Source organism: Otolemur garnettii, unplaced genomic scaffold, assembly GCF_000181295.1.
Source record: "Otolemur garnettii isolate 467f Iridium unplaced genomic scaffold, OtoGar3 scaffold00068, whole genome shotgun sequence".
In the NCBI taxonomy this organism is placed as follows: Eukaryota; Metazoa; Chordata; class Mammalia; order Primates; family Galagidae; genus Otolemur; species Otolemur garnettii.
In genome coordinates this window covers 6,328,220-6,355,275 of record NW_003852463.1, presented here as the reverse complement: position 1 = coordinate 6,355,275, position 27,056 = coordinate 6,328,220, and the positions used below count along the sequence as shown (strand labels likewise).

The 27,056-nt window shown below is 40.8% G+C and overlaps 1 protein-coding gene across 1 annotated transcript in view; it reads right to left on the bottom strand.

Annotated features, from left to right (window-relative positions):
- Positions 1 to 2,730: 2,730 nt before the first annotated feature.
- AAK1 (AP2 associated kinase 1) overlaps positions 2,731 to 27,056 on the bottom strand; it is a 172,106-nt gene continuing 147,780 nt past the window's right edge. The window contains exons 17-22 of the mRNA XM_023515271.1: positions 19,640 to 19,735; positions 9,070 to 9,171; positions 7,238 to 7,339; positions 5,394 to 5,504; positions 3,733 to 3,843; positions 2,731 to 2,836 (exon numbers count right to left, since the gene is read on the bottom strand). Of these exons, the coding sequence (XP_023371039.1) occupies positions 2,742 to 2,836; positions 3,733 to 3,843; positions 5,394 to 5,504; positions 7,238 to 7,339; positions 9,070 to 9,171; positions 19,640 to 19,735 (617 nt within the window). The 3' untranslated portion in view covers positions 2,731 to 2,741. The remainder of the gene's footprint in view (positions 2,837 to 3,732; positions 3,844 to 5,393; positions 5,505 to 7,237; positions 7,340 to 9,069; positions 9,172 to 19,639; positions 19,736 to 27,056) is intronic.

Sequence of the window (27,056 nt, the reverse complement as noted above, 5' to 3'; positions counted from 1 at the left end):
TAAAGAACAGCAGCTTTGAGAGGTGAAGTGCCTCCTGAAGGTCACCCAGCTGAGGCCTGACGAGGGGCAGGATGAGACGCTAGGGGGCATGTCCCACCCAGGCCTCTAATTCCTGTACCCTGCTCAATCTAGCTCAGGGCCTACACTTATAAAATGAAGAGGATGGACTAGTGATGGTTTGGAAGGCCCTCTCGTAGCTCAGTTTATGGTTCCACAGGTCTGTCGATTGCTAGCACATGATGTTCATCTTAAATAAGTTCTTTAAGTTCAGGGATGATGCTATAAACTAAGAAAGGCCCTGTTTATCAAAGCACTCACATGTATTCCTTAACAGAAAAATAGTTCTCTCCTTTATTTGACAAGATAATTTCTTGTCGTTATCACCCTTAGGCTTCTACCATAGTCTCTGGCTTCTAGTCTGTTCATTTTCATTAACTAGCTCCATTAAGCTTTATTGAGCCAAATGACTAGATAATATATCTCAATGTAATTATGGGTAATGCACGAAAGGAACAATTTAGAGATACCTAATTTCTAAACTGTCCTCTTCATGATTTTAACTAAATTGAGAAACTAGATATTTCATTATATTTTGAACATATATGTATGAAAAAAATTAAATATGAAAACATAGAAATGAAACATTATTCTTATTTTAAAAATAAACATTTTCTTCGTTAGTTTATACATTCTTTCTATGTCTAGGAAAGAGAATGCACTTCTGATGTGCAGCAACTTTCCTGTCCATGAAGGAGTAAACCAAGTCCTACTTTCACTGCTACCCAACATGGACAGTCTTGCATGGATCTTTTTTTAACCTTGTCAGGAAGCTTATGCCTCTCTCAATTTTGGAAATTAGTTAACCTAATAGAGGCCTTTACTTAGCTCACCTAGTTTCAGACAGCATGGGACGTATTTAAAGTCAGAAGGAAGACTGAAAATTCAGACTTTCCTTCTGATGCCTTTCAAAGGCTGCTCTCACATTACTGAGGTCAAAGCTTACCCTCCAGAGTGCAGAGTTTTGCAGGCTGTTGCTGCTATTAAACTTTCTTTTTTTCCCCCTTAAAGTGCAAATGTGAAAAAGAAACAAAAGTACTAGATACAGAAACAAGCAGATAGACTTGGAATTTTATTTGTACATATCTGATCAACTAAGAGTTTCCCTTTTGATCATGAACAACGGCACTAGAGGAAGAGAACAATGGGTTCTCTGTGCCTACTTCTTTTCAAAAGGGAGGTTTTATAAAAGTGCTTTCCGCATGAGGAAAAAAATACACTTTAGTAAGTACATATACATAGGGTGACCATGAGGCATGTAGTCATGTCAGTGCAGGGGCCTTTATTTATTTTATGAACAATATTCTATAGTTAATAAAGAACTACGCTTTATGTTGGTTTTGTTGTTGTTGTTGTTGTTTTTTAATCTAGGAAGCCAAGGAAAACCAACTGAACATATTCCTTTGGCTGCAGCCTTCAATTTAAACATCAGAGAGAAAGAAAGGTAAGCTGGGCACTGTCAAATTGTGTCCAGCTTGTCAGCACACTTATTTCTGATTATCTGAAAATATACAACATGCTTATTCTACAGAGACAGAGGACCTGCTGAAACCTTATAGCAACACACAAAGTCTACTCAGAATGATTCCATATGTTACACTGTAGGAATGCTGTGTAGTTATACAAGGGAAAGAGATCAAAACCCTGTACAGACACCTGATATCAGACTTGAAACGCCAAGTGGAAACAGAACTATTCAGCGTCTTCATTTATACACAATTTACAATATTTGATTCAAAATAAAAATCACAAGAAAAATACATCTGTTTCTGCTACAATTCCTTCCCCTTCCCCATCCTCCCCCCAGTGAAAAGTCTTCTAATAAAAGATATCATATTACCACCATTGTCTTGTTTTGGTCTGATTCTGAGATCCCAGCTTAGGACAGTTAACATGAAAAAGAATGGCAATACTTGGGTTTTATATAACACACACATTTTATCCAAGGATCTCAAGTACTTGCAGTCACATCTCCAGATCTGAGAAATCACGGTTCAATGGAAGCCAGAAAGCTGGACGAATGCTGGGCAGGTTGCATGGGTGTAAAATCCCTCGGCTAAGTCTATGATCAAACAAGGTCAAAGTTGCTTGGCTAGAGCTGGGCTCAGTTTGTCTTCTTAAAGATATACTATCAGTCAGTCAGTTTTACCCTCTCTTAAACTGCACACCCATCTCCAGGCTACTGCCTTGAGTTAAGATCAACTGAAGAAGTCATATCCTCATGAAAATGCATCAGGAAAAAAAGCAAAAACAGGGAAACACATTCATCAGCATCTGGCCAAAGAACACAGGGGTTGGAAGGACTGATTTGGGAGGCCATTCCTAGCAAGAATGAGACAAAGGTGTCAATTCACTAGTTTCAGTTACAGTTAAGCTCTTGGTGGAGTTGATTCCAGCAGAGGTGAAGCTCATGGCATCTAGCACTTAAGTTAATGCTATTGAAGAAGGGTTATGAGAAAACACAGCAAACTAACAAAGAGGAACTGGCCAAGGAGTATCTGGAGGGCCAAAGTGATTTTCTTTCCTTATCATTTCTATAGGAGAAGGCAAGGGGTAGGAGAAAAGGGCTGGAGGACCCCTTATTTGCAGATTTTTTTTAAAAAATCATTTTTCCCATAACTCCGTAATAAAAATGTATATTACGGTATGAAGGTTACAGAACTGCATCTGCTACTGGGTCACGGCTACAGGTCTATGAGCTGATCCACCAGCAGTAAAGACCTGGCTAGGTTGGGAAGACTGGACTCAGAGCTCCCACTGCTGTTTCTAGAGTGCCCACCTGGAAGTGGAGAGATAGCAATTCAGTACAAAACAGAGAGGGTTAAGGTTTAGATGTGTAGAGCAAGCAAAGGAGAAAAAACAAAAACAAAAAACCTCTAGAGAAGCATTTTACATTTGCAAACCCTTAAACTCTTACATGTGGATTTTTAAACATACCAATTAGCTATCCACCGCCTCCCACCAAAAGTTCAGGCACTCTGTGCACACCATAGTATATAGGCAGGGCACCTTGCAAAGAGGATGCTATTGTTAAATTGATACATATTTTGCCTGATAATTACTGGCTGTACATTAACTTCCTCATAACAGCATGGCATTTTCCTATCAAGTAAAAATCAGCAATTTTTGCTTTGGGAACGAATTAGTTATTAAGATACTGCAACAAGAACATGCTTTAATAAATAAATAGACGATCCTATGGCAATTCAGTGTTTTAAGGCATGTTCAAATGATTTTAATCCATCAACGGGGGGAAAAGATGCTCCATAAATGTCCAAAAGATGTGGATGATATTAAAGCACCACTGTTAATCTTTTTGGAAAGAACATTTATTACCAATAGTTCTAATCCTGATTAAAAAAAAAATGTTAAGTACTTTTGATGTATACCTTCAAGTTTCCACTGACTGAAGATCACTTTACTTTTGGTCTGACTAATAAAACTTGGGTTTAGTCAACTATTAAATACTTCTCTCTAAATAAACACCATGGTCAAGGTTTAAGATATCTGTATCAGTATCTCTGTCTATATATACTGGTCACCCCTGCAGCTATCATTACCCCCAACATACTTCATTTAGTGTTGATGCTTTTTTCCCCCTTGCAAATTAGGTACATTGCTGTTTTGATGAAAGCTGACGTCAAGCTCTTCTCTTTTCCCCATCCTTTTTCTTACCTTGTGGGTTTTTGGTTATCAATACAGGAATAGGGTCAAACTCATCTTCCGCCACTTTGTCCGAGCCCTCAGGGACATCAAAACCTGAGATGAGATTACTATCTTCTGCAGCTTAATACAGAATGCGAGTACACAAGCAGAAACAACAGAGGCAGAGATTAGCACATGCGAGAATGTGAAAGAGGCACCAAGTTCCCACCTATACAGTTCCTATTGTTTTTAAAGGTGAAAGCACTTAATTTTTCTGGGTTGAAATAAAAGTAGCAAAACTGGAAAATGTAGGGGTACAGAAAAAATGCTTTAGAACTGGTCATGTTAAGAATTTCAAAAATGACTAGAAGAGAAGAATTTTTGGAAGAAATGTCCCTACCATTTATGAGACTATTAACTGCAATTATTGTGTAGTTTCTCTGCAATGTCATTAATTTACAAAGGCACAGGAGTTATTCACTGGTCTTTATTGAAGAACAGAGGTCTGATTTATAATACTTGAAAAACTCCAAACTAAGGGCAGGGGAAGGGTAAAGAGAATCAGTGGCTCTTTAAGAAATAATCACTATATCAAGGTAAAAAATATTTTTGGAAGGATTCACTGCTCTGTCACTGGGAAGAATTTCAAACAATTCACATGCCCCAGGGAACGGTGGGGCACAAGATCCCACATACTGAGACCTCAAGCAGAAGTCTGTTAGAATATTCTTCTCCACTCTAGTTAAAGCTACTCTACCAAAGTGCTGACTGGGCAGCTATTTTGCAAGTGATGCTCTGTAATTACACATTGCTGCTGACAACTCCTGCCAGACATAACTGTTTCCCTCTATATACTCTATGAAAACATAATCATTTTACTGCTATCAGGAGTAAAAACAGAACTTAGATATTACCAGTGCAAACTATGGGCTCATATTTTTAGTTATCTCAAGGAGGGCTTCCTTCTTAAATTTCCTTCGGGATGGAGTTAAGCTATTCTTTTTCTGTGCATTTTCTCCTTCTAGAAAACCACTTTCACTACCCAATCATAGCAAATTCAGTAAATGCCTATGTCAGGCATTCAGCCTAACATTGCCACGAATGACTCACTAAACAGAACTCAATTCAAGCTCCCAGTAGGATTTCAAACCTGTGTTAACCCAAGACTAAGAAATGAAAAAGATAGATTAGAAATAGAGAAACCCACCAATTAATCATGACTTAACAGTGAACTAAAATTCAGAATTTTCACAAGTTCTATCTTGGGGGACTGACTTTTGAGGAATGATGCCTATTTCTTTCATGGAGCCATCACTATTCAAAAACCGAATCCCATTAATCCCATTTGATGAAACGATGTTAACGTTGTAAGCCCAACAAGCACCATATTAAAAATTACTGTCAGTGGACAGCCAGCTCAACCATCTCCCTGAGCTGCTGCAAAGGTACATAGCTGTCAAAAATAAATGGACTATCTGCACTTTAGGGTCTTTCTTGAAAGCAATACCTTCACCGAACAGTTGTCTGTCTTATTAAATAGTCTTAGTGTCTAGGCGTACAAACTTAGTTTCCCATATAAAGAGGTACTTAAAAATTTTTTGCTACAAAGACTTTTGATAAGGAAAACTCTCAGGAGTTTAGTTCATCTCCTCTAAGAGTACATGTGGGCCTAAGTAGAAGAAAGCATTTACCTTTATGGGCTGGAGCAGAGATTGCTATGGGGGCAAACTCTTCCAGGAGGTCAGTAGTAGGGTTAGAAAGCAGAGAGCAATCAAGGAGGGAATCTTCCCCGGTGAGAGAATCTGAGTCCAGATTATCAGCATCCCAGGTCAGTGATGGCATTAAGTGGCACACATAATAATACCATGAAATTAGATCTCAGCCTTTAAATTACTCCATTTACATGTTACACACACATACAAGTCAAGGTGGGAGAAAGAAAACCAAAAGAAACATGTTAAGCCCTCTGACTTCCACCTATAGAAAGATATATTTCTAGATTTCTCTTAACAATATACAAATTAAAGAGGATTTGTTTTTCAGAAGATGCAGTAAGTCTGTGATCTGGATAATTTCAGCAACACTGGGGCACAAGTGTTTCTCAGTTCTCAGCAAATGCCATTTGGGAAAAAGGACATTGCAATTAGAGTTTCACTCAAATGTTTCCTAAACACAATAGGATGAGGTAACCAAACCAATTAGTAGAGGGGCAACCCTGGCTTGTTCTTATTATAATGTGACATGTAGGCCTAAAGATTAAACAGTACTTTCCTCAACCGGATTCTCATTCAAAATGCTTCTTACTAGAATTCTTAAAATTTGAGTTGATCCTTTGAATATATGATTTTGGTTTCAGTTAAAGAATAGAAGGGAGATAAAATTCAGAGTTTAGCACTTTAACACAGGAATTGTTTTCTGGAAGTTTTCTAGGAGAAAACATCCAAGTGAGAGCAAGGAAAAAAAACCATGTTGTCTTTTGGAGTAATTTGTTTTTTCACCTGAATAAGTCTATCCTCACATTGCCTACACTTCTGGTTTTTTTGTTGTTGTTGTTGTTTTTTTTTTGAGACACAGTCTCACTATGCCACCCTTGATAGAGAGCTATGGTGTCAGCTCACAGCAACCTCCAACTCTTGGGCTTAAGCAATTCTCTTGCCTCAGCCCCCCAAGTAGCTGGGACTACAGGCTCCCACCACAACGCCCGGCTATTTTCTTGTTGCAGTTGTCATTGTTGTTTAGCTGGCCTGGGCCACCTTCAAACCCACCAGCCCTGGTATATGTGGCTGGTGCTGTAACCCCTGACCTATAGACGCCAAGCCTACATTTCTAATGGTTTCCATTCCATATTGAGAAATCAGATATTTGGGCGGCGCCTGTGGCTCAAAGGAGTTGGGCACTGGCCACATATACTGGAGGTGGTGAGCTCAAACTCAGCCTCGGACAAAAAAAAAAAAAAAAGAAAAGAAAAATCAGATACTTTTATCAAGGAAATCATGGACTAAAAGAAAAAACAATGACTATCAAATCTGTATTTATGGTCACTTAAGGAATTCTACTAAGACTGAATTTTGAAATTAGGGTGCAAGCAATGCTAGATCAGGGAAGATTTCAACTTTGTCTATAATTTCATACCAAATCATATATATATATATAGAGAGAGCACTGTGCTGGGTACAAAAGATGAGTTCCATAGACACCATTGACATTGTTAGATAGGAAACCTGGAGGAGTTAATAGCATCCTTACAGCTCAGCACAGTTCTTTAAGGCAGTAAAGGGAACCTACCACCAGTGAAAAGAATCTTGAATAAAGAAATACTATAGCCAGAGAAAGCCCAGGGATCACTCTACAAAGAACAGGACTCCAAAAAAGTTCTTCAACAAGGAACTATTCCCCTCAACATGTAGAAGCTGGGGCTGTAGGAATCCAGAGCATCCGTCTAGGAGGAACTAACAGCATCAGCTGGCACAGTGGCAACCTGGCTTGGAGGGCTCAAATCGACCAAGCCCTGCAGCTGCAGAAACACCTGACTGACCTGTGCGGTTGGAGGTCACAGATTCCGTCTGAGATGGGAGGCGCTGGGGAGCTGGAGGCTCCAGTCCTGGTATGAGACTCTCAACAGCAACATCAGCTTTTTCTTTCATAACAGAGGTTAAGAGAGGGAAAGGGTAAGGGAAAAGGGTCAGAAAGTTCTTTAGGAAATTCTGTGAAAGCTTTTTTCTAACAGGTCTCTACCATGCCAGTCTTAGGCAATAACTTTATTTCTGCTGCTTGGAGTGTATGGGGTTCACTGACTGAGCATACGTGTACCAAGTTAACTACTGTGGGCCGGTCTTAAGGACTAACAGTTCTCAGAGAGAAATTCAGAACACAAGATACTCAGCAAATCTCTTTCATGTCAGAATGGTACCTTAATTTTTTCTGGCAATTTTAATTTTCTTAAAATTTGGGAAACCTGCCGAGTGCAGTGTCTCATGCTTGTAATCCTAGCACTCTGTGAGCTCACAAGTTCAAGACCAGCCAGAGCCAAAAGTGAGACCCAGTGTCTAAAAACTAGCCCAGTGTTGTGGTGGGTGCCCGGGGTCCCAGCTACTGTAGAGGCTGAGGCAAGAGAATCTCTGGAGCCCAAGAGTTTGAGGTTGCTATGAGCTGTGATGCCATGGTACTCTACCAAGGGCAACAAATGAAACTCTGTCTCAAAAAAAAAAAAAAAATGTGGAAAACTTTTTAAGAGGCATACATCCTCTGTACTATGCAAATGCCATTAATCCATCTCAAACTCCATTCCATCACACAGTTGGGAGGTATTCTGTACTACGTGACATCTCTCAGCTGTAGGACCATTTTCTTCGTGAGGTAATGGCATTTTTCAGTTCTAAAATTTTTTTTCTCTTTTGAGACAAGGTTTCACCCTGTCACTTAGGCCAGACTGCAGTGGCATCATCATAGTTTATTAAAACCTGAGTGATCCCCTGCTCAGTCTTCCAAGTAGCTGGGACTACAGAGTGCATACCACCACATCCGGCTAATCTTTCTGTTTCTTGTAGAGATGGGGTCTTGCTCTTGAAGTTCTAGAACTTTTGTCCAAAGCACTACTGTGTCTCAAATGATTGGACCCTCCTGGAGGACAAGAACCTTGGACATATTGCAAGTCCCACCTGCCTTACTGTTAGAAGGAAAATGTGAGAAGAAGCAGGCCAAGGCCCTGCCCCAGATTCTATTCATGGAGCTTAACCACTGGACAAAGTCTTTTTTCAGTTACTGATACTTGGTATACACATGGGACTTCTAAAGAAGAGTCTGCTAAGTTCTATGAAGTTCAGTAAAGTTAAGGTCCAGTTAGAAACAAATTTTTTCTTTTTTCTTTTTTTTTTTGCAGTTTTTGGCTGGGGCCGGGTTTGAACTCACCACCTCCTATATATGGGGTCAGTGCCCTACTCCTTTGAGCCACAGGCGCCACCCGAAACTAATTTTTTCCATAAAATTTTTTGTTAGTGAAGTATGGATTTTTCCACATTCCTCCTCACTCCTAAGAAATTTACATTAGAAATCTCAGGGTATCAAGAAAGCAAAAATAACAGTATTGTACCCCTGGAAAGCAGAGAAAAACAGCTCATTTGGAGTGATAACAAGCAAGATTCTGGGTCAGCACAAGGAATAGCTCCCAAATGAGAAGGCTTTGTGGCATTTCCACTCCTCACCAGGGCTGTCCACTAAGGCTCTGTTAAGTAGGTTATTTGTCATCAACCTGTGGGTCACAACCCCTTTGTAACAATGAAAATACATCACGGCATTAGGAAGGTCAAGAACCACTGAAATAGACACACATATCATGCATGACTGAAGAAACAGAGATGACGACTTTACCAATTACTGCATCGGAAGTACTACCAAAAGGATCTGTCATAGGCAAGATGTCAGGGAGCAGAAGAGAAGTGTCAGGAGATTTGAGTCCCTCAATTAGTTTTTCTAGGTTAGGAAGAGAGGCAAAGAGAAAGTAAAAATGCAATGAGATGTTAATACCAGCAGACCATTGAACATTTTCTATGCAAACACATTTTAGGGATCAATATTGGGTATAGATTCACCATACAGGAATACTATTAGTAACTCGTTAACAATAGGCTTTCAAAATGTGAAGTTTAAAATGATTTTCTCCCAAGTAGTCACTTTGTGTGGCATTTAAGATGCTGCCCTAGGTTTTATCTTCTTCTTGTTCTGGAGGTATAATTTACATATAATAAAATTCATCAATATTAGGTGTACAATTTGATTAGTTCTGACAAATTTACAGATTCATACAATCACTGAAATGAGGATATAGAACATCCCAGCACCCACACAAGCTCCTTTGTGCTCTTTACAGTCAATACCTTCTCTCAGCCCCAGACCCTGGCAACAATGGATCTGCTTCCTGTCTCTATAGTTTTGTGTGTTTGGGAATTTCCTATAAATGAAACTATACAATATACAGACCTTCTTGTTTGGTTTCCTTCATTTAGCATGATGCTTTTGAGATTCACCCATGTGGTGGCATGCATCAATCTTTTGCTTTGTTTTGCTGCTGAATAGCGCTCCACTGTATGGACATGCTACATTTTGCCTGTCCGTTCACCAGTTAATAGATACTTGGTTATTTCCAGTGTTTAGCTATTAAAAATAAAGCTGCCATAACATTTGCACACCAGTCTTTCTGTATTCATTTCCCTTCCTGTTCTTAGTTTTTGATCTATTTTTTATACTTGTATTTAGAAACAGTTTATAACTCACCAAGAGAATCAATTTACTCAAATCTAAGTTAACTTCCAACAATCACTATTGTCTGCCAACTGCATACCTGTGACATGCTGGTACTCTTAATATTCTGTGGCCACATTTCACAAAATTCATTTAAACCTAAAGATGATGTCTTCTGGCCAAGAAGCAAAAGGATGTCAGAAGCCACAAGATCTGTTATATCCAGTTTTTATTTTTAATTAATTAATCAATCTTATTTTGTTATTATTATTCTTATTTTTTGAGAAAAAGTCTCACTCTGTTGCCCTGGGTAGAGTGCTGTGGAGTCATCATAGCTCATAGCAACCTCAATCTCTTGGGCTCAAGTGATCCTCTTGCCTCAGCCTCTTGAGTAGCTGGACTATAGGCGCCCACAACAACGTCTGATTAGTTTTTCTATTTTTAGTAGAGACAGTGTCTGACTCAGGCTGGTCTTGAACTCCTGAGCTCAAGCAATCCATCTGCCTTGGCCTCCCAGAGGGTTAGGATTACAGATGTAAGCCACTGTGCCTGGCCCATTTTTAATTTTTTAGAAATAGGGCTCACCCTATTGACCAGCTGAAGTATAGTGATGTGATCATAGCTCAGTGAGGTCTCAAACTCTGGGGTTAAACAATTCTACCTCAGCTTTCCAAATACCTAGGACTATAGGCATGTGCCACCACACTTAGCTCCTTTTTTTATTTTTTAGTAAAGAGAGGATCTTGCTATATTGCCCAAACTGGTCTCAAATTTTTGGCCTCAAACAAGTCTCCTGCTTTGACCTCTCAAACATGCTGGGATTACAGGCATGAGCCACCTCACCCAACCTCACCAGGTAACATAATGTTTCACAATATGCATAAGGTAAAATTCCTTCCAAAAGTATTTGTTTAGTTCTGATACATCAAGAACTCTAACTTGAGTTGGAGCACTAACTTGAAACAAAATAATGAATCATGGTAAAATGTGAGGAGGAGACAGAACAGGTCTATCAGAGGGGTAGATAAAGGTACTAAGAGATAGGAGACCTGGGTTTGATACTAAGTTTGTGCAGCACTTTGGGAAGATCTCTTACTCTCTCCAGATCTAAATGTTCATAATACAATGAAGATAAACTTAAAGACCCTATCTACCACTAAAAGCCAGTCACTCAATGTGAAGGGAGAAATAGAATTACTTCTATTGAAGATACAAACTGGTAATAACAGCAGGAGGCAAGATTAATGGCTCCAAGGTAGCAGGTTTGGGGAAATGTGGAGACCTACCTCAACATGCTTTTCAACATGTAAACTCAGCCCAGAAAGGCACAGTGAGAATGGGGTGAGAAGGGAGAAAGACTTAAGCTCACACCTTACTTAGAAAAAGAACAAACTTCTATTGTCTTTCTCCTTACTACAAAACTGGTGCCAGGCTGGGCATGGTGGCTCATGCCTGTAATCCTAGCCCTTTGGGAGGCTGAAGTGGAAGGAGGGCTTGAGGTCAGGAGTTTGAGACCAGCCGGAGCAACATAGTGAGACTAATCTCTAAACAAACAAACAAATAATTTAGCTAGGCATAGTGTCATGTGCCTATAGTTAGTTCCAGCTACTCTGGAGGGCTAAGGCGGGAGGACCATTTGAGACTAGGATTTAATGGCCAGACTGGGTAACAGCGCAAGACCCTATTTCAAAAAAAGGAGAACTAGTTTCTTGAGGGAAATTTGGTAAATATAAATAAGCCAAAGGATAAAAGTAAAATTATCTATAATTCTACTTTTAAATATATCTACTATTAAGAGTTCTAAATGAACATCCTTTCATTCTTTTCCTATAAATTCTAACACTCAAATATCTAAATATACTCATGTTTTCTTAGAATAATTTCTGAGAAGTACAGTTTTTTAGTGAAAGAAAACATAAAACCCTAAAGACTTTGTTATAAACTGATAGACTGTCCTCCCAAAAAGTTGTACTTTGATATTCCTATTAGCAGAATATGAAGGTGTTCATTTTCCTATATCTTTATCAACTCTGAATTGTTTTTTATCTTTACCAATTTAGTGGAAATCACAGCAGCTCACTGGTTTATAATTGACATTTCTTAGATTCAACATAACAATAAGCTTTTATAAAAATACTGCCTGGGGGCGGTGTCTGTGGCTCAGTGAGTAGGGCGCCGGCCCCATATACCGGAGGGTGACAGGTTCCAACCTGGCCCCAGCCAAACTGCAACAAAAAATAGCTAGGTGTTCTGGTGGGCACCCGTAGTCCCAGCTACTCAGGAGGCTGAAGCAAGAGAATCGCCTAAGCCCAGGAGTTAGAGGTTCCTGTGAGCTGTGACGCCATGGCACTCTACCGGGGGTGATAAAGTGAGACTCTGTTTCTTAAAAAAAAAAAAAATACTGCCTGGTAATTTATGTTTTCTTTTTTGAACAGTCCATATTTTTCTGTTGGTGATGTTTCCTTATTACATTCCTATCAGCACACTCTGTTCTTTCTCAAGTCTTGAGGGTTGAAGATAAAATGAGTCTGGGTGAGAGCTTAGAGAGGCACTGAAATCATGGTTAAGGGCCTGGAAAGGTGAACCCTTGAAGAAAAAGGGTAGCAGTATTTCTTTTCAAAATTAAGGGGAGAGGTGAGAGAAAGGGGGTCTTCTCTTTGAGCATCTCCTCCTCTCTGGGGAGAAGAGGGAAGAAGGAAGTTGCGAAAGTTGGAGTGAGGAACTAATCTACTTCAGATTCTCCTCACAGGACCTTTAATAACTAAGCCTCTCAAGACTTAGTCATTAGGGCCCGGTGCCCATAGCACAGTGGTTACGGCACTAGCCATAGGCACCGAGGTTGGTGAGTTTGAGCCGGCCCGGGCCAGCTAAACAACAATGACAACTGCAACAAAAAAATAGCTGGGTGTTGTGGTGGGTGCCTCTAGTTCCAGCTACTTGGGAGGCTGAGGCAAGATAATCGTTTAAGCCCAAGAGTTGGAGGTTGCTGTGAGCTGCAATACCACAGCACTCTACAGAGGGTGCCACAGTGAGACTCTGCCTCAAAAAAAAAAAAAAAAAGTAGTCATTAAAAATATCAACTACAAAACAAGAAGGTAATAAATGCTTCACAATCTAGTCTAAGATTAGGTAATTAAAACCATTTCCTGACGTGAGACTAGGGGGGAGATACTACATGTTATGGCTTTTCTCTCTTTTAAAATATCAAAAGAGAGTGTAGATTTCTATTTATACAGGTTAATAAAACCAAGGGCTTGGTCAAGGTCATTTTGATCCTAATCAGGAATATGAACTGGAGTAGAACAGGTTGAACTAGCAAACATAGGACAGCCCGATAGGATCCCAGCAAAAAAGATGATGTGGCCAGTCCAGCTTTATTTGGAAACCTGTGTCTCATCTGACTTGGGGTGTAAGTCCTGAGGTCTTGTGATGAGAGATGACGTTTTAAAAATGAAATGAGATCTAGTCACTCTAAATAGTTTCCATCATTGAGAATCCAGACGTTAGACCATCTGTGACATCTGCAAATTAGAAGCAAAAGTCAAACACAATCCCCTATTCCAAGTCCATTTGGAAGAATTAAATCTGCAGGAAGATAAACTTTTGAGAGTAAAAACATATATTATGATCAGCTTTGGACTTCACAATATCTGTAGTCACAAACGAGGACAATGCCAGGCACACAGCTGTGGAGGAATGCCCATCTTGACAACAAACCACTAAGAAAACACAGCTTTTCTTGCTTAACATTTCAAGAGATGGTAAAGTGCCATCAACCAAAGGGTACTTTAAAAAAAAAAAAGTGTCGGCTCGGCGCCTATAGCTCAACCGGCTAAGGCGCCAGCCACGTACACCTAAGGTGGCGGGTTCGAATCCCCAGCCCGGACCCGCCAAACAACAATGACGGCTGCAACCAAAAAATAGCCGGGCGTTGTGGCGGGCGCCTGTGGTCCCAGCTGCTTGGGAGGCGGAGGCAGGAGACTCGCTTGAGCCCAGGAGTTGGAGGTTGCTGTGAGCTGTAATGCCACGGCACTCTGCCCAGGGGGGACAGCTTGAGGCTCTGTCTCAAGAAAAAAAAAAAAAAAAGTGTCTCTAATACTAGGAAGTAGCACTCAGGGGACAACTAATGCATTCTTGCTCAGTCTTATGGAACACCAATATCAAGAGATCTGTATCGAAGAGTTGTTAAAAATGTCATTTCCTCAAATCTTTGTGCATAGCTGGTAGAAATACAAATGGCATAGCATCTATGGAGAACACTCTGGTATCCTCAAAAAATTAAAAAATAGAATTACTATAATTACTATAGGATCTGGCAATTCCATTTCTGGGTATATACCCTCCAAAATTGAAAGTGAGGTCTTGAAGAGATATCTGTACACCTATCTCATAGCAGCACTTTTCACAAAAGCCAAAATATGGAAACAACACAAGTGTCCACCGATGGATAAAAGGATAGAGAAAATGTGGCATATGCCTACAACAGAATATTATTCAGCCTTAGAAAAAAAGGAAATTCTGACATCTGCCACTACATGGATAAACTTTGAGGACACTGTGCTAACTTAAATAAGCCACTCACAAAAGGATAAATACTGTGTGAATCCACTTATGGGAAGTTCCTATAGTAGTCAAATTCATTGAGACAGAAAGTGGAATGGTGGTTGCGAGAGGCTAGGGAGAGAGGGAAATAGAGAGTTACTGTTTAATGAGTATAGAGTTTCAATTTGGTGATGGTGGCCATGTTAAAGCAATGTGAATGTACTTAATGCTTTGAACTATACACTTAAAAATGGTTATCATGGTAAATTTGATTATGCATATTTTACTACAGTTTAAAAATGATTAAAAACTCTTTTCCCCAATTTTCAAAGAAAATTCCTCAATCTCTTCCACTTTATTTATTTATTTGAGATAGAGTCTCCCCCTGTTGCCCTTGGTAGAGTGCTGTGGCATCATCATAGCTCACAGCAACCTCAAACTCGTGGGCTCAAGCAATCCTCTTGCCTCAGCATCCAGAGTAGCTGGGAATACAGGCATGTGCCATGATGCCCAGCTAGTTTTTATATTTTTATTAGAGATGGAGTCTTGCTCTTTCTCAGGTTGATCTCAAACTCCTGAGCTCAAATTATCCTCCTGCCTCAGTCTCCTGGAATGCTAGGATTACAGATGTGAACCACCATGTTTGGCCTTTTCCCACTGTACTTAAAATGTTTGTTACTACCTATAGCTTACCTGTTTCCTAAGACAAACAGAAGGCAAAATAAATGAACAGGCAGCATATGAACATCAGTGACATATTCTGAGACTCACTAGCCATGCATCATTTGGCAGCTTTGTGAGTATACACATGCTCATGGCTATGATTTTTATTCTAGACTTTCCAAGAAAATTTGTTTCATGGTGTTTTGAAACATAAAAATTACCCTTAAAACAAATAAACCAACCCACAGTCATCCAGTGCCCCTTTACCCACAGTTTGTCAATCACTATATCCAGGAAATCTACTTTAATGGCTCTCAGCTGTGCAAAAGTGAAAGGTTGTACTAATAAGTTTCATTTCAACAAGACAAAATATCACTTCCTAAGAACAAGGACTGCCATATTTGGAATAAGGATGCCTAACCAAAGTTATAACATTCAGATAGCAATTCCAAATACATGATTTCATCTGAACCTCATGACTGCTCCATGAGGTAGGTTTTAGTATTGTCAAATTTAAAAATAAGCACACAGTTTAAGAGATTTGACCAAAATCACCAAGTGGCTAGAACCCAGCTCTTACAAGTTCAAATTTATTTTTATATTTCCCTAAATCTTAAATTTAGCTGTCTAGTCGAAGGCTTTATTGGTCTGAAAACTGTCCCAGAGACAAAAGAAACACTCACTGCTTGAGGAAATCAGGTGTAAGGAATGTGTGGCCTTGCACAGAGCAGCACTACAGCCTCACTCCCTCACCCACAAAATCAGGGTGTTACCTGACATACAGATACCACTTGCCCCTCGTTGGTATCTGCAAGCTCAAAGGAAAGTATATGTGAAAGCATTTTAAAAGTATAAATTAAAAATGTTAGGTCACTGGAAGGCATGGCTTCCAGGAGACACAGATTCCGTGATTCTTATCAGGATGGTCAGTGTAGGAAATGGGCATGTGGGCAATATAAACAAATGAACCAACTAACCAACAAACAACCAACAAGTCTGAATGGTCCACGGTAGGCTGGAGGTGTGACAGAATGCCTCTTAGGGGGAAAAAACAAACTTGCAGTTTGCCCAGGTCCCAGAGAAACAATGAACCCTAAGCCCTTTCCTCAGTCAGCATTTTAAGATGCTCAGAAAGGACACGGGGCAGGCCTTGATGAAGGACTATTTAAATGGATGTGCTAGGGGCTAAATGTTAAATAAAACAATCAAAGCCACAGTGGTAACAAACTTGGCCCATTTCTGGAGGGTACCATGAGAGGATGGAGCTGAGGAAGCTGCTGAGCCCAACCTGCTCAGGGGTTGGCAACTTTCTGACATATGGTCTGTGCCTATCTCTATTTGCCCTCAAAGAGTGGGTGGGAGGTTTGGTAGAGGTGGTGGAGGCACAGAGGGAATGCCATGGAGCCAGAAATGTGGTGTCTAGGACAGAAATGGATGGTAATGGGATCACCGAAAGGCTTCCAGACTCAGGTTTTATTTCAATCTTCCATCTGTCCTGCAAATATTCACTGAGTGCCAACTATGCCAGGCAGTGTTCTTGGTACTGGAGATACATTGGTAAAAGAGACATGGCCTCTCTCAGGACATGGACATTCTGATGAGGAAAGACAATGATCAAGTAAGATCAATGTCCCAATGAATACTATGAAGAAGCCAGCCAGGGGGTGTGACTGAGAGTGCATGTGGGACCACATTGGGCCTTTTGGAGAAGATGGCATTTAAGCTGAGACCCAAACGTCAAATGACACAAAGGAGCAGAGCTGAAGGAAAAGCTTTCTAGGCAGAGTATCAGCAAGTGCAAAGGCCCTGAGATGGGAACAAACCTAGTCTGCTGGAGGAAAGACTAGGGAAGTGTCCTGTGAGCTAAAGTTAGAGGGTAGCCAAGGGCACTCCAGTAGGGCCTTGTAGGTTACAGTAAGAGGTATGGATTTCATGCTCATGCAGTGACATGATAATTCACTGGATTACAAAGGTTAATGGTGGAATTTATGTTTTCAACAGATAAGGCTGTCCTGACAGATAAGAAAGCAACTAAGACACTCCTGCAATTAAATTAAATGTTCCTTTTAATAGATTTTCCATGGAAACCCAAGAGAGGTCATGGCTTAATTGGTATTAAAGTGTAGCAGGAATGTACCAGAATAAGAAAAGTATGGAGGATCAGAAGACAGGCAAGATGACAATAAGGAAGCAGGACAGCACTCAGCTGGTCCTGTTGGCTCCAGACTTGTCTCCACAGCCTGAAGCCCGTCTGCTGAGCCACCTGACTCATACACCTGGTTTCCGAACCCTGAAGCAGAGGATCCAGCTACAGAACACAGCTCCTTGCCTATGGGCTCTCATTCTCTGTGCTGTGCAAAAAAGGTCATCCTTCCGGCTTCTATGCAAGACAAGAACCTGAAGGGGTATCAAAGGGAGAATGTCTCTATAACCCCTTTCCCTCGCTGATCCCATGACTGCTACAACAGGAAGACAAGAGGTAATTAGGCCCCAGCTTGAGTTTATAGCCCCCACCTACCAACCCTGTGTTCAAACTTGGCTTTTGTAAGTATTGCTAAGCATACCTGAAGGGTGCCAAAAAGGAAAGGATTTCTGTTTGATTCCTTTCTTCCCTTTTTTCTTTAACTACTCTGTACTGAATCATTCCTTGGTAAATTTTAGGTATTTTTGAGATATATCCAGGTCTAGTAAGCTTTAAAGTTACACAGTACTACCCAATTAAAGAAAGTATTTAATGCTTCTTAGAAAAGTCAACAAATTATCTTTAAATGTCCCCCCCCCCAATCCTGAAGGCTATTGTCCATTGCCCCAAAGTTCTACAAAACAAAACAAAACAAAAAAACACCTGTTTTGATACCCTGGCTGTGGTCTGCCTTAGTCAAGAAAGGATTATGAACATCACAGTCACTTCCAATCTTGAGGCAACAGAGATGAGTCTCACTCTGTCACCCTTGGTAGAGTGCCATTGTGTGACAGCTCTTAGCAACTTCCAACTCTTGGGCTCAAGCAATTCTCTTGCCTCAGCCTACCAGGTAGCTGTGACTACAGGCGCCCACCACAATGCCCAGCTATTTTTAGAGACAGGGTCTCACTCTTGCTCAGGCTGGTCTCAAACCTGCAAACTCAGGAGATCTACTCACCTCGGCTTCCCAGAGTGCTAGGATTACAGGTGTGAGCCACTGTGCCTGGCAATTTTTACCATTTTTAAAGAGAAGAAAAAAAACCAAGGTGGCTCAGGGCCTGTAGCAAGTGGCTAAGGCGCCAGCCACATACACCTGAGCAGGTGGGTTTGAATCCATTCTGGGCCTACCAAACAACAATGACAACTACAACCAAGAAACAGCCAAGTGTTGTAGTGGGTGCCTGTAGTCCCAGCTACTTGGGAGGGTGAAGCAAGAGAATTGCTTAATTCCAAGAGTTGGAGGTTGCTGTGAGCTGTGATGCCACAGCACTCTACCCAGGGTGATAGCCTGAGGCTCTGTCTAAAAAAAAAAAAAAAGAAAGAAAGTAGAAAACCAAGCTTATTCTATCAGTTCAAGATCAAGAATTCGCAGGCGTGGGGCCTACGGCTCAAGGGAGTTAGGGTGCCAGCCCCACATGCCGGAGGTGGCAGGTTCAAACCCAGCCCCAGCCAAAAACAAAACAAAACAAAACAAAAAATTGGCAGGGATAACAATGCGGAAAAAGGAAACTTTCAGAAGCAAAATGATCACCAGCTGCTTCTAGGAAGTTGCAGGTGCATCTATCTCCTTTTTTGAAGAGACTGACAAAAAAGAGAAAGGGCAGCTTCTGTTCTCCAGAACACCTCCCCACCAAAAGACAAGTACAGGAAGGGAGCAGGAAGGGAAATCTTTAGCATTCATGAAGTCTTAGACCTCTTATTTAAAAACTGGGATATGGCAGACTAACAAGGGTATGTGAACTCCTGCGGTACCTAGAACTCTCTTCACTGATGAAAAGTCAAGCCCTGAGCCTGGAAGGAAACTCAGGCCCCCCGATTCACATTTCTATCAATCTTTATTATTTTTAGTATTTTTATATTATAAATGTATATTACAGAAAAATAAGTCCTGGATAGGAAGTCACTCACAATCTCATTATTACTCTATGGCCACTATTCATGTGTTATTCCTTTTATCATATGCTTATAGATAAGTGTTTCTCTCCCCACACTGTTACAATCATATTGGAGTAATGTTCTGTTCAATATAAAGACCTTCACATTACCAGTAATATAATCAGGATGAAGAACGGAACACTGATATGATATGGCAAATGATTTGGTATAACCCAAACTGAATCTTTGGTAAGGGCTGGTACCCTCTAAGACAAGTTTGCCCTTCTTATTGAGACACAGTAATAATACATAACAGCACCCTACAATTCAGGCTTAAAATTCAGATCTTTTCCAGGGAGTATTTAAAACAGAACTCTTCAGGGTTCCTGGGACAGAAGAACCAAGCTGCTTAACCTCAGATCACTTCTATTCACCTACCTGGTGCATCAGGTACTTGAAGAGGAATGAAAGGATCAGATACGCTCAGAAGTGGGAGGCCAGAGTCCACAGTCTGCCCACCCTTCCTTTTTTCAGCTGGAGTTGGTTGGAGGAGAAGGAGAGGTCAAGAGAGAAAAAAAGAAAAGCAAAAAACATCAAGTAAATCTAGAGGAGGAGTTTACCATCTTTTCATCTAACTGCTCTAACTACAGAGTAAGTCTAAACTCAGAATAATGTGGGCTGAGTGGATATAACCCAATGCAACAGCAAAGCATCAGATAGATAAAGTGGTCCTTGTCACATACTATGAGATGGAATTAATGATAAAACCAGGATATTTATATATCTGAAATTCTTCTTCCTTGGATACTACAGTCTATACTGATATTGATCTCATCCGGAATTCCTATGGGAATTACTGTCTATGGCAAATACTTCGGCATGTAAACAAAACACTGTCTGTTCTGTAACCTAGCACCTGTGTATACAGGTACTTCCTGTGTACCTATCACCCTCTTGAGGTCCCATGGGGACTTAAAGTCCTATTACATCATCACAACATCTAATATGATATAAGGCATAGGAAGAGGCACACAGGAAGAGGCAGAAAAAGACTTCTTGCCTATTGCAAGGTCAGATAAGCCCTAGCCTCTCAACTACATTTAACATACTACTGGCAGTCATTCCATATTTGGAAAATTACAGATGTACAGAAATGTACACCTTGTGAAATGTCAGAGCTTGAAAAGAGCTTAGAATTTTCTAGCACAATTTCCTTATTTTCTAGAAAGGAAAATGAAGCCCAAAAGTTGAAAGACAAACCAGAGGTCCATCAGCAGAAAGAGGGTCAGAAGCCGGGTCTCACTTTCTATTTTACCATTCTTTACATTGTATTTTAGTATTCTGTTTGTTCATTAATTAAAATCTCATTTTGCCTCCTATAAAGTAGGTTTTAAAAAAATATTTTAGTTTGAAATAATCATAGAATTCAAAAAGTTGCTCTATATAGAGTCCAGTGACCCCTCTAGCCAGCTTCCCCCATGACATCTTATGCAATAGTAGTACAATATCTCTGATACTGGTATGACACTGCGACCTAGATGATGCAGTTTTCACCAGTTTTTATGTGCACCATTTGTGCATATGTGTGCATAGCTCTCTTCACTTCACTAGTGCCCATGCCATCCACACCTCTGTCTCCATCACAGCCACTACAGTCCTACAAGTAGGAGCATCCCCTCCTCCTGCTCTATTCTGTCTTCACTTCACCCCAGTCACATCTCCCTGTCTCTTTCCCGGACACCTCTTTCTCAAAGCCCCCTGAATCCCTCCTTCTCGACCTGAGTGGCACAAAGTTGAATGTGCAAGAGCTGAGGCCCAGTATCCCCTCTACTAACACTCCTGGCATGGGTCATTGGATATAGGACATTTCTCTTCATCTGTGTGGGCCCCCATTCCATCTGTAAAGTGGGTTTGCAGAGGAATCAAAGTACTGGACATGTATAGGCATTATGGGCGGCATCTCTGGGCACCTGGCTCTGATTTCTTTCTCTCCCTGCTCTGACTCTGCCTATTCCTGTCTCTTGCTCTCTCTCTTTCTCTCTCTCTCACCAGCTTGACCTCTGGTATGAGCAGGATCCTCTGGGGTCTATCGAGCAGCTGTGAATAGGAGAGTTTCTTACCTCCACTCCATCCATCTTATTCCATGTCTCTCCTCGCTGGAAGTCTGACTGGGCCTCCTTCTCCCCTGCTCCTCTCCCAGTGAAAGCCTGAGCCCCAGGTCCTTGCTCTCCTCTACCCAGTGTTCTGCATCCCTTGGATTTGGCCACTGCCATGTGCCCACTTATGCCATCCCCAGTGCCACCTCCTCGGGCCGAGCAAGATGCAGTTTGTGCTGCATGACAATGTGAAAAGCAAAGGTGGAATTGCTGGATGGACCAACAACCTTTCCATCTGGCTTCAAAGACACACAGTGCTTGTTTCAACCCAGCAATGTGGGAACCTAGCACCCCAGACCCAGAATTGAAGGAGGCACTCGTGGTGCCTACTCTTCCTCAGGTGTGCCCCCCATCCCAAGGGATGTGCAAGAGGCCAAGGCAATGGGGGCAGACTGGGGTGTTGCTGCCCAAGTGTGGCAGAAAGGAAGAGGGAGGTGCAGTGGCATCCTCTTGGTAGGCAGCCCAGTGGTGCTAGAGAAGGGTAGCAGGGGTGCAGGAGGCCAGGAGGCACTTTGAGGCTACTGCTGAGCACCCTCCACCTCTCTGCAGCCACATCCTACCCAGTGACCACTCGGCCCCAGCAGCTGCTACCACATTTAGCCTAGGGACTGGCACATGGGATTCACAGGCTGTGAGTGCCTGCCCTGGTAGGGTGAGGGGAGGGCAGCTCACTACTCACTCCACTCCCACCTCCCTTCCCTGGATTGTGAATTCCCACTACCTCTCACACCTTCCTCAGATTCCAGCACTTCCTAGGATCCTGACTTCACACCTTCCAACACTCAACTTCCCCTCAGGCCCTCAACTTCCCTCCTATGCCCCCAACTTTCATGGTGGTCCACAACTCCCCTGTCAAGCCCTAGTTCCCAATCTCTAAACCATCTTCTCCTGAGACCCTTAAATCCCTCTGGAACCCTTACTTCACTTCCTCCAACCTGTGTATATACTAAATAGTTCTCTGCAGTTTGAGTCCAGGCAGAGATTAGCACAGGCTCCACCACACTCATGACACAGAGCTGCTCATCACACAAAAGGCCGACCTCATCCCGCTCCTTTACCATCACACTCACCCTGCTTCTATTCTTTGGAACCACTAATCTGTTCGCAATCTCTATAATTTTGTTATTATATTAAAGTGAGTTTTTAACTAAGTTCTTTTAAAGGAAGAAGGAAGAAAAGAAATGTAGTCACTGCTTTTAAGTCTCTAAAGTATTTTAAAATAAAACATGTTTGAAAGAAAAGAGAAAAAATTACAAACTGAATATATAGCATGTAGTGTTGGAAAAAACTTTATATGCAGAAATAAAATTCTAGATATAAATACTGTAAAACGTCAGCAAATCTGTACTTCTTTCCGAGTGGAATCACGAGTTCTTCTTTCTCCACCCTCTGTTTATTTGGGCTTCTTTTCACTTCTCCAGATTTTCACAAATGAATGTATATAACTCATCAACAGGAAAACATTTCAAATAAAGAGGTACAATGTCAAGCTTTAACTATTTGCCTGTTCTTGCTCTAATCTACAGACACATGTCATCAATATTTTTGCAGGTTTTTCCATAAAATTTTTTAAAAGAAACCTTGTGCCATCCTTCCCTACCCATCACAAAATTTCCTGCTTAGTTTCTCCTTTGATTAGTCAGAAGGTTTAAAATCTATACTCAGTCTGAGCTCAATTTGGAAATTTATTGAAAATGGTATCATCCATCCTTCACTTTATACAAACAAGGGAAAGTAAGTTTCTGGGATCTATGTATAATTATCTGACATTTATAAAGAACGACAATGTTACAGAAATAAAACATACTACAAAAGAGAAAGAAGAGAAAACACCAAATATTTATAGAGAAATACTGAATGAGCTGAGGAAAATATGAAGACATTTTGTAATGTTTATAAAAGCTTAGTGTTACTGATTTACAAGATTCCTGAGATGTGGCTACAACAGTTGCTAAGCCGGGCTGCCCAGGCACCAGTCTCTATTCTGCATCCTCCAGCTGTGACCTTGCGCAGGTGGGAAGTTATAAAAATCACCTGAGACAATGTGCGAAAAAAATCACTTACCTAGTGGGCTTAGCATGTACCACATGCTCGATACATGTTCACTGTTAGCACTGTCCTAACTTTACGGGTCTGTAGCTGGGCCTTTAAGTTCCTTAAAAAAAATAGACTGCCATTTGTAGCCTTCAAAGTAAATAAAAAGAGAGAAGGCAGGAACAAAAATAACACAGAACTTTTAAAAAAGCAGTTCACACAGACAATGACACGTGACGATGTGTGATAAATGAGAATTAGGCATTATAACTGGGCGTGGGAGGGTGAACAGGTAGAAAATGATTAGGGACCTCTGCTGTTATTAATAATACTGGTGAATCCAAGAGCCTATGTTTTGGCAAAGAGCAACCCTTCTCATTTATTCAACAAATCTGTACTGAGTCATCAGCAGCAAAGAAAGCTCTCCCAGAGTTTATTCTAGAACACTCTTTCCAGAAAATCTAGATCCTACTCAGGGCCACAGTTGGTCATGATTTTGACATTCTATCTCAAGGACAACAGTCAGTGCTTTACATATTTGATATATTTGGTCAACTATGTGACATATCAAACTTCAAGCACCACAAACTGATCTTGGAACATTTTTGGGGAGGGGTGCCCTAAGGCTGGGTTTGAACCTGCCACCTCTGGCATTTGGGGCTAGTGCCCTACCCTTATAAGCCACAGGCACTGCCCTGATCTTGGAACATTTTTAACCCTGACCAAAAATATCAATAAATTTTAAATTTACACAGACTACACAAGAAGTTAAAAATGAAATTTTAACTATAATACTTGCACACAATTTCCAAGTAACTCCAAAATAATAATAATGAGAATATCGTATGAAGACTCACTAGCTCCATACAACTCCAATTTTTTCCAATTAGGAAATTCACACTTACTAGAAAGCACTATCAAAAAACAGTGTAATCAATCCTCAAAGGTTGAGGTGGGGCAGTTGGAGAAAGAAAGAGAAAAGAAGACACATATATATTTGAGTATCTTCATGTGAAAAAGCCTTCCTAAAGGTTATAATTAGCCTTTTCCCCACCCCTGTGCTGGTTGAAAATGACCCTTACATTGAGAGAAAAACTCATAGCCTAAATACTTTCTTTCTAAAAAAGAATTTTTTGTTGTTGTTGTTGTTGAGTGTCTCACTCTGTTGCCCAGGCTAGAATGCTCTGGCGCCAGCCTAGCTCACATCAATCTCAAATTCCTGGGTTCAAACAAGCAATCCTCCCGCCTTTCCTGAGCAGCTGGGCTACAGGCACCTGCCACAACATCCAATAATTTTTCTATTTGTAGTACAGATGGGGTCTCGCTCTTGCTCAGGCTGGTCTCAAACTCCTGAGCTCAGAACATCCTCTCACCTTTGGCCTCTTAGCGTGCTAGTATTGCAGGTGTGAGCCACCATGCCTGGCCTTGTAAGAAAAATTTTTAAAAATTTACTATGTATTCTTCTTATATTACCAAAGCAAACCTAAGAAAATAGAGAAATGTAATAAAAATAAAAGCAAAAGTTAAAGAAGACAGAAAAAACTATAGATTTTACAAATCTAAGAGTTGTCTTAAAAAGACAGAAATTTCTAGGTATATTTACCAAGAAAAAGAGAAACACAAATACATACAATTAAAATTGATGTACCCAGAGAAAATATCATAAAAGATCTATGTATATTGTTCTATATCAATGTAAAAAAATTTTAAATAGCAGGTGATTTTCTAGGAAAAAATAATTACTAATTATCTTCGCTTAATGAGGCAGAAAACCTGATGAGAAGGTTTTGGAGCCAGAGAGCAAATGTCCCAGCTGTGTTCCTTGCTAGCAGGTGATCCTGCAAAAGAGACACTCTGTGCCTTGTCAGTTCCCTCCACTGTAATCATCAGGAGGATGACACATCACCCTCATAGAGCTGTTGAGAGGGTTAGATGGGTCATACTCACAGCACAAATGACAAATTTGGAAAAATGTTTACAATACATGACGTATGAAGAACTCTTACAAATTCACTTTAAAAAGGCAAAGAACACAAATGACAGAAACCCCCAAAGAAATAAAAATGCCTAGTAAATAATGTCCTTGATCTATAGCCTCTGGGCTGAGTGGGGAAAATGGCAGGGAAAATGCTCTCATTCACTATTTTTTTTTTTTTTTTGAGACAGAGTCTCACTTTGTTGCCCTCTATAAAGTGCTATGGTGTCATAGCTCACAACAACCTAAAACTCTCGGGCTTAAGTGATTCCCTTGCTTCCACCTCTCAAGTAGCTGGGACTACACCCACCACAATGCACGGCTATCTTTATTTATTTATTTATTTATTTATTTTTTAGACAGAGCCTCAAGTTATCCCCCTGGGTAGTGTGCCATGGCATCACAGCTCACAGCAACCTCCAACTCCTGGGCTCAAGCAAGTCTCCTGCCTCAGCCTCCCAAGTAGCTGGGACCACAGGTGCCCGCCACAACGACCGGCTATTTTTTGGTTGCAGCCGGCATTGTTGTTTTGGCAGGCCCGGGCTGGATTCAAACCCGCCACCTTAAGTGTATGTGGCTAGCACCTTAGCCACTTGAGCCACAGGCGCTGAGCCTTTATTTATTTTTTTAAGACAGAGTCTCACTTTGTCACCCTTGGTACCACATAGCTCACAGCAACCTCCAACTCTTGGGTGAAGCGATTCTCTTGCCTTAGCCTCCCAGGTAGCTGGGACTACAGGTGCCCTCCACAACACCCGGCTATTTTTAGACTAGGTCTTGCTCTGGCTCAGGCTGGTCTTAAACTCGTGAGCTCAGGCAATCTGCCTGTCTCAGCCTCGCAAGTGCTAGGATTACAGGCATGAGCCACCATGCCTGCCTTCTTATTCACTATTGATTGAAATAAAATTTATATAGATTTCTTGGAGGCAAATTTGGAAATATGCATCCAAAGCCTTAAAATATACATATCTTTGATTTTGCAAATAGTCTCCTAGAAATTATCTTAGAGCAAATATAAAGAATATATACAAAAATTTATCTTTAAGAATATTTATAGGTAAAAAATTAATAAACCAAATACTCATAAAAGATGTTAAATAAATAATTCCATAAAAAATCATGTTGCAGATTAATGTTCATTGATATGAAAACTACTAATTCCCAGAGGATGTTTATAAAATGAATCACAAACTGGGCCTTCAGTAATAACCTACAGCAAAGACTGTATAAACCATGCGGGTCCCAATAAAGTGAAGATATATCCTAAAAAACACTTGGTTAAAGAAGAAATTGAAACTTCAATTTTAAAATATCCAGAAAACAAGGAGAATACAAAAGGATTACATATCAAATGTTATGTAATGGCAGTCAATGTTCTAATCAGAAATAAATACTATTCACATGCCTAAAGAAAATAGGCAGAAAGAATACAAGATTAAAAGCAGGGGGCGAGGCACAGTGGCTCACACCTGTAATCCCAGTACCTGGGAGGTCAATGCAGTGGATTGCCTGGGCTCACAGTTGGAGACCAGCCTGAGCCAGAGTGAGACCTCATCTATAAAAATAACAGGCATTGAGGTGGGTGCTTTTAGTTCCAGCTACTTGGGAGACTGGGGTAAGATAATCACTTGAGCCCATGGTTTGAGGTTGCTGTGCGCTATGACGGTGCTCTACAAAGGGTGACAAACTG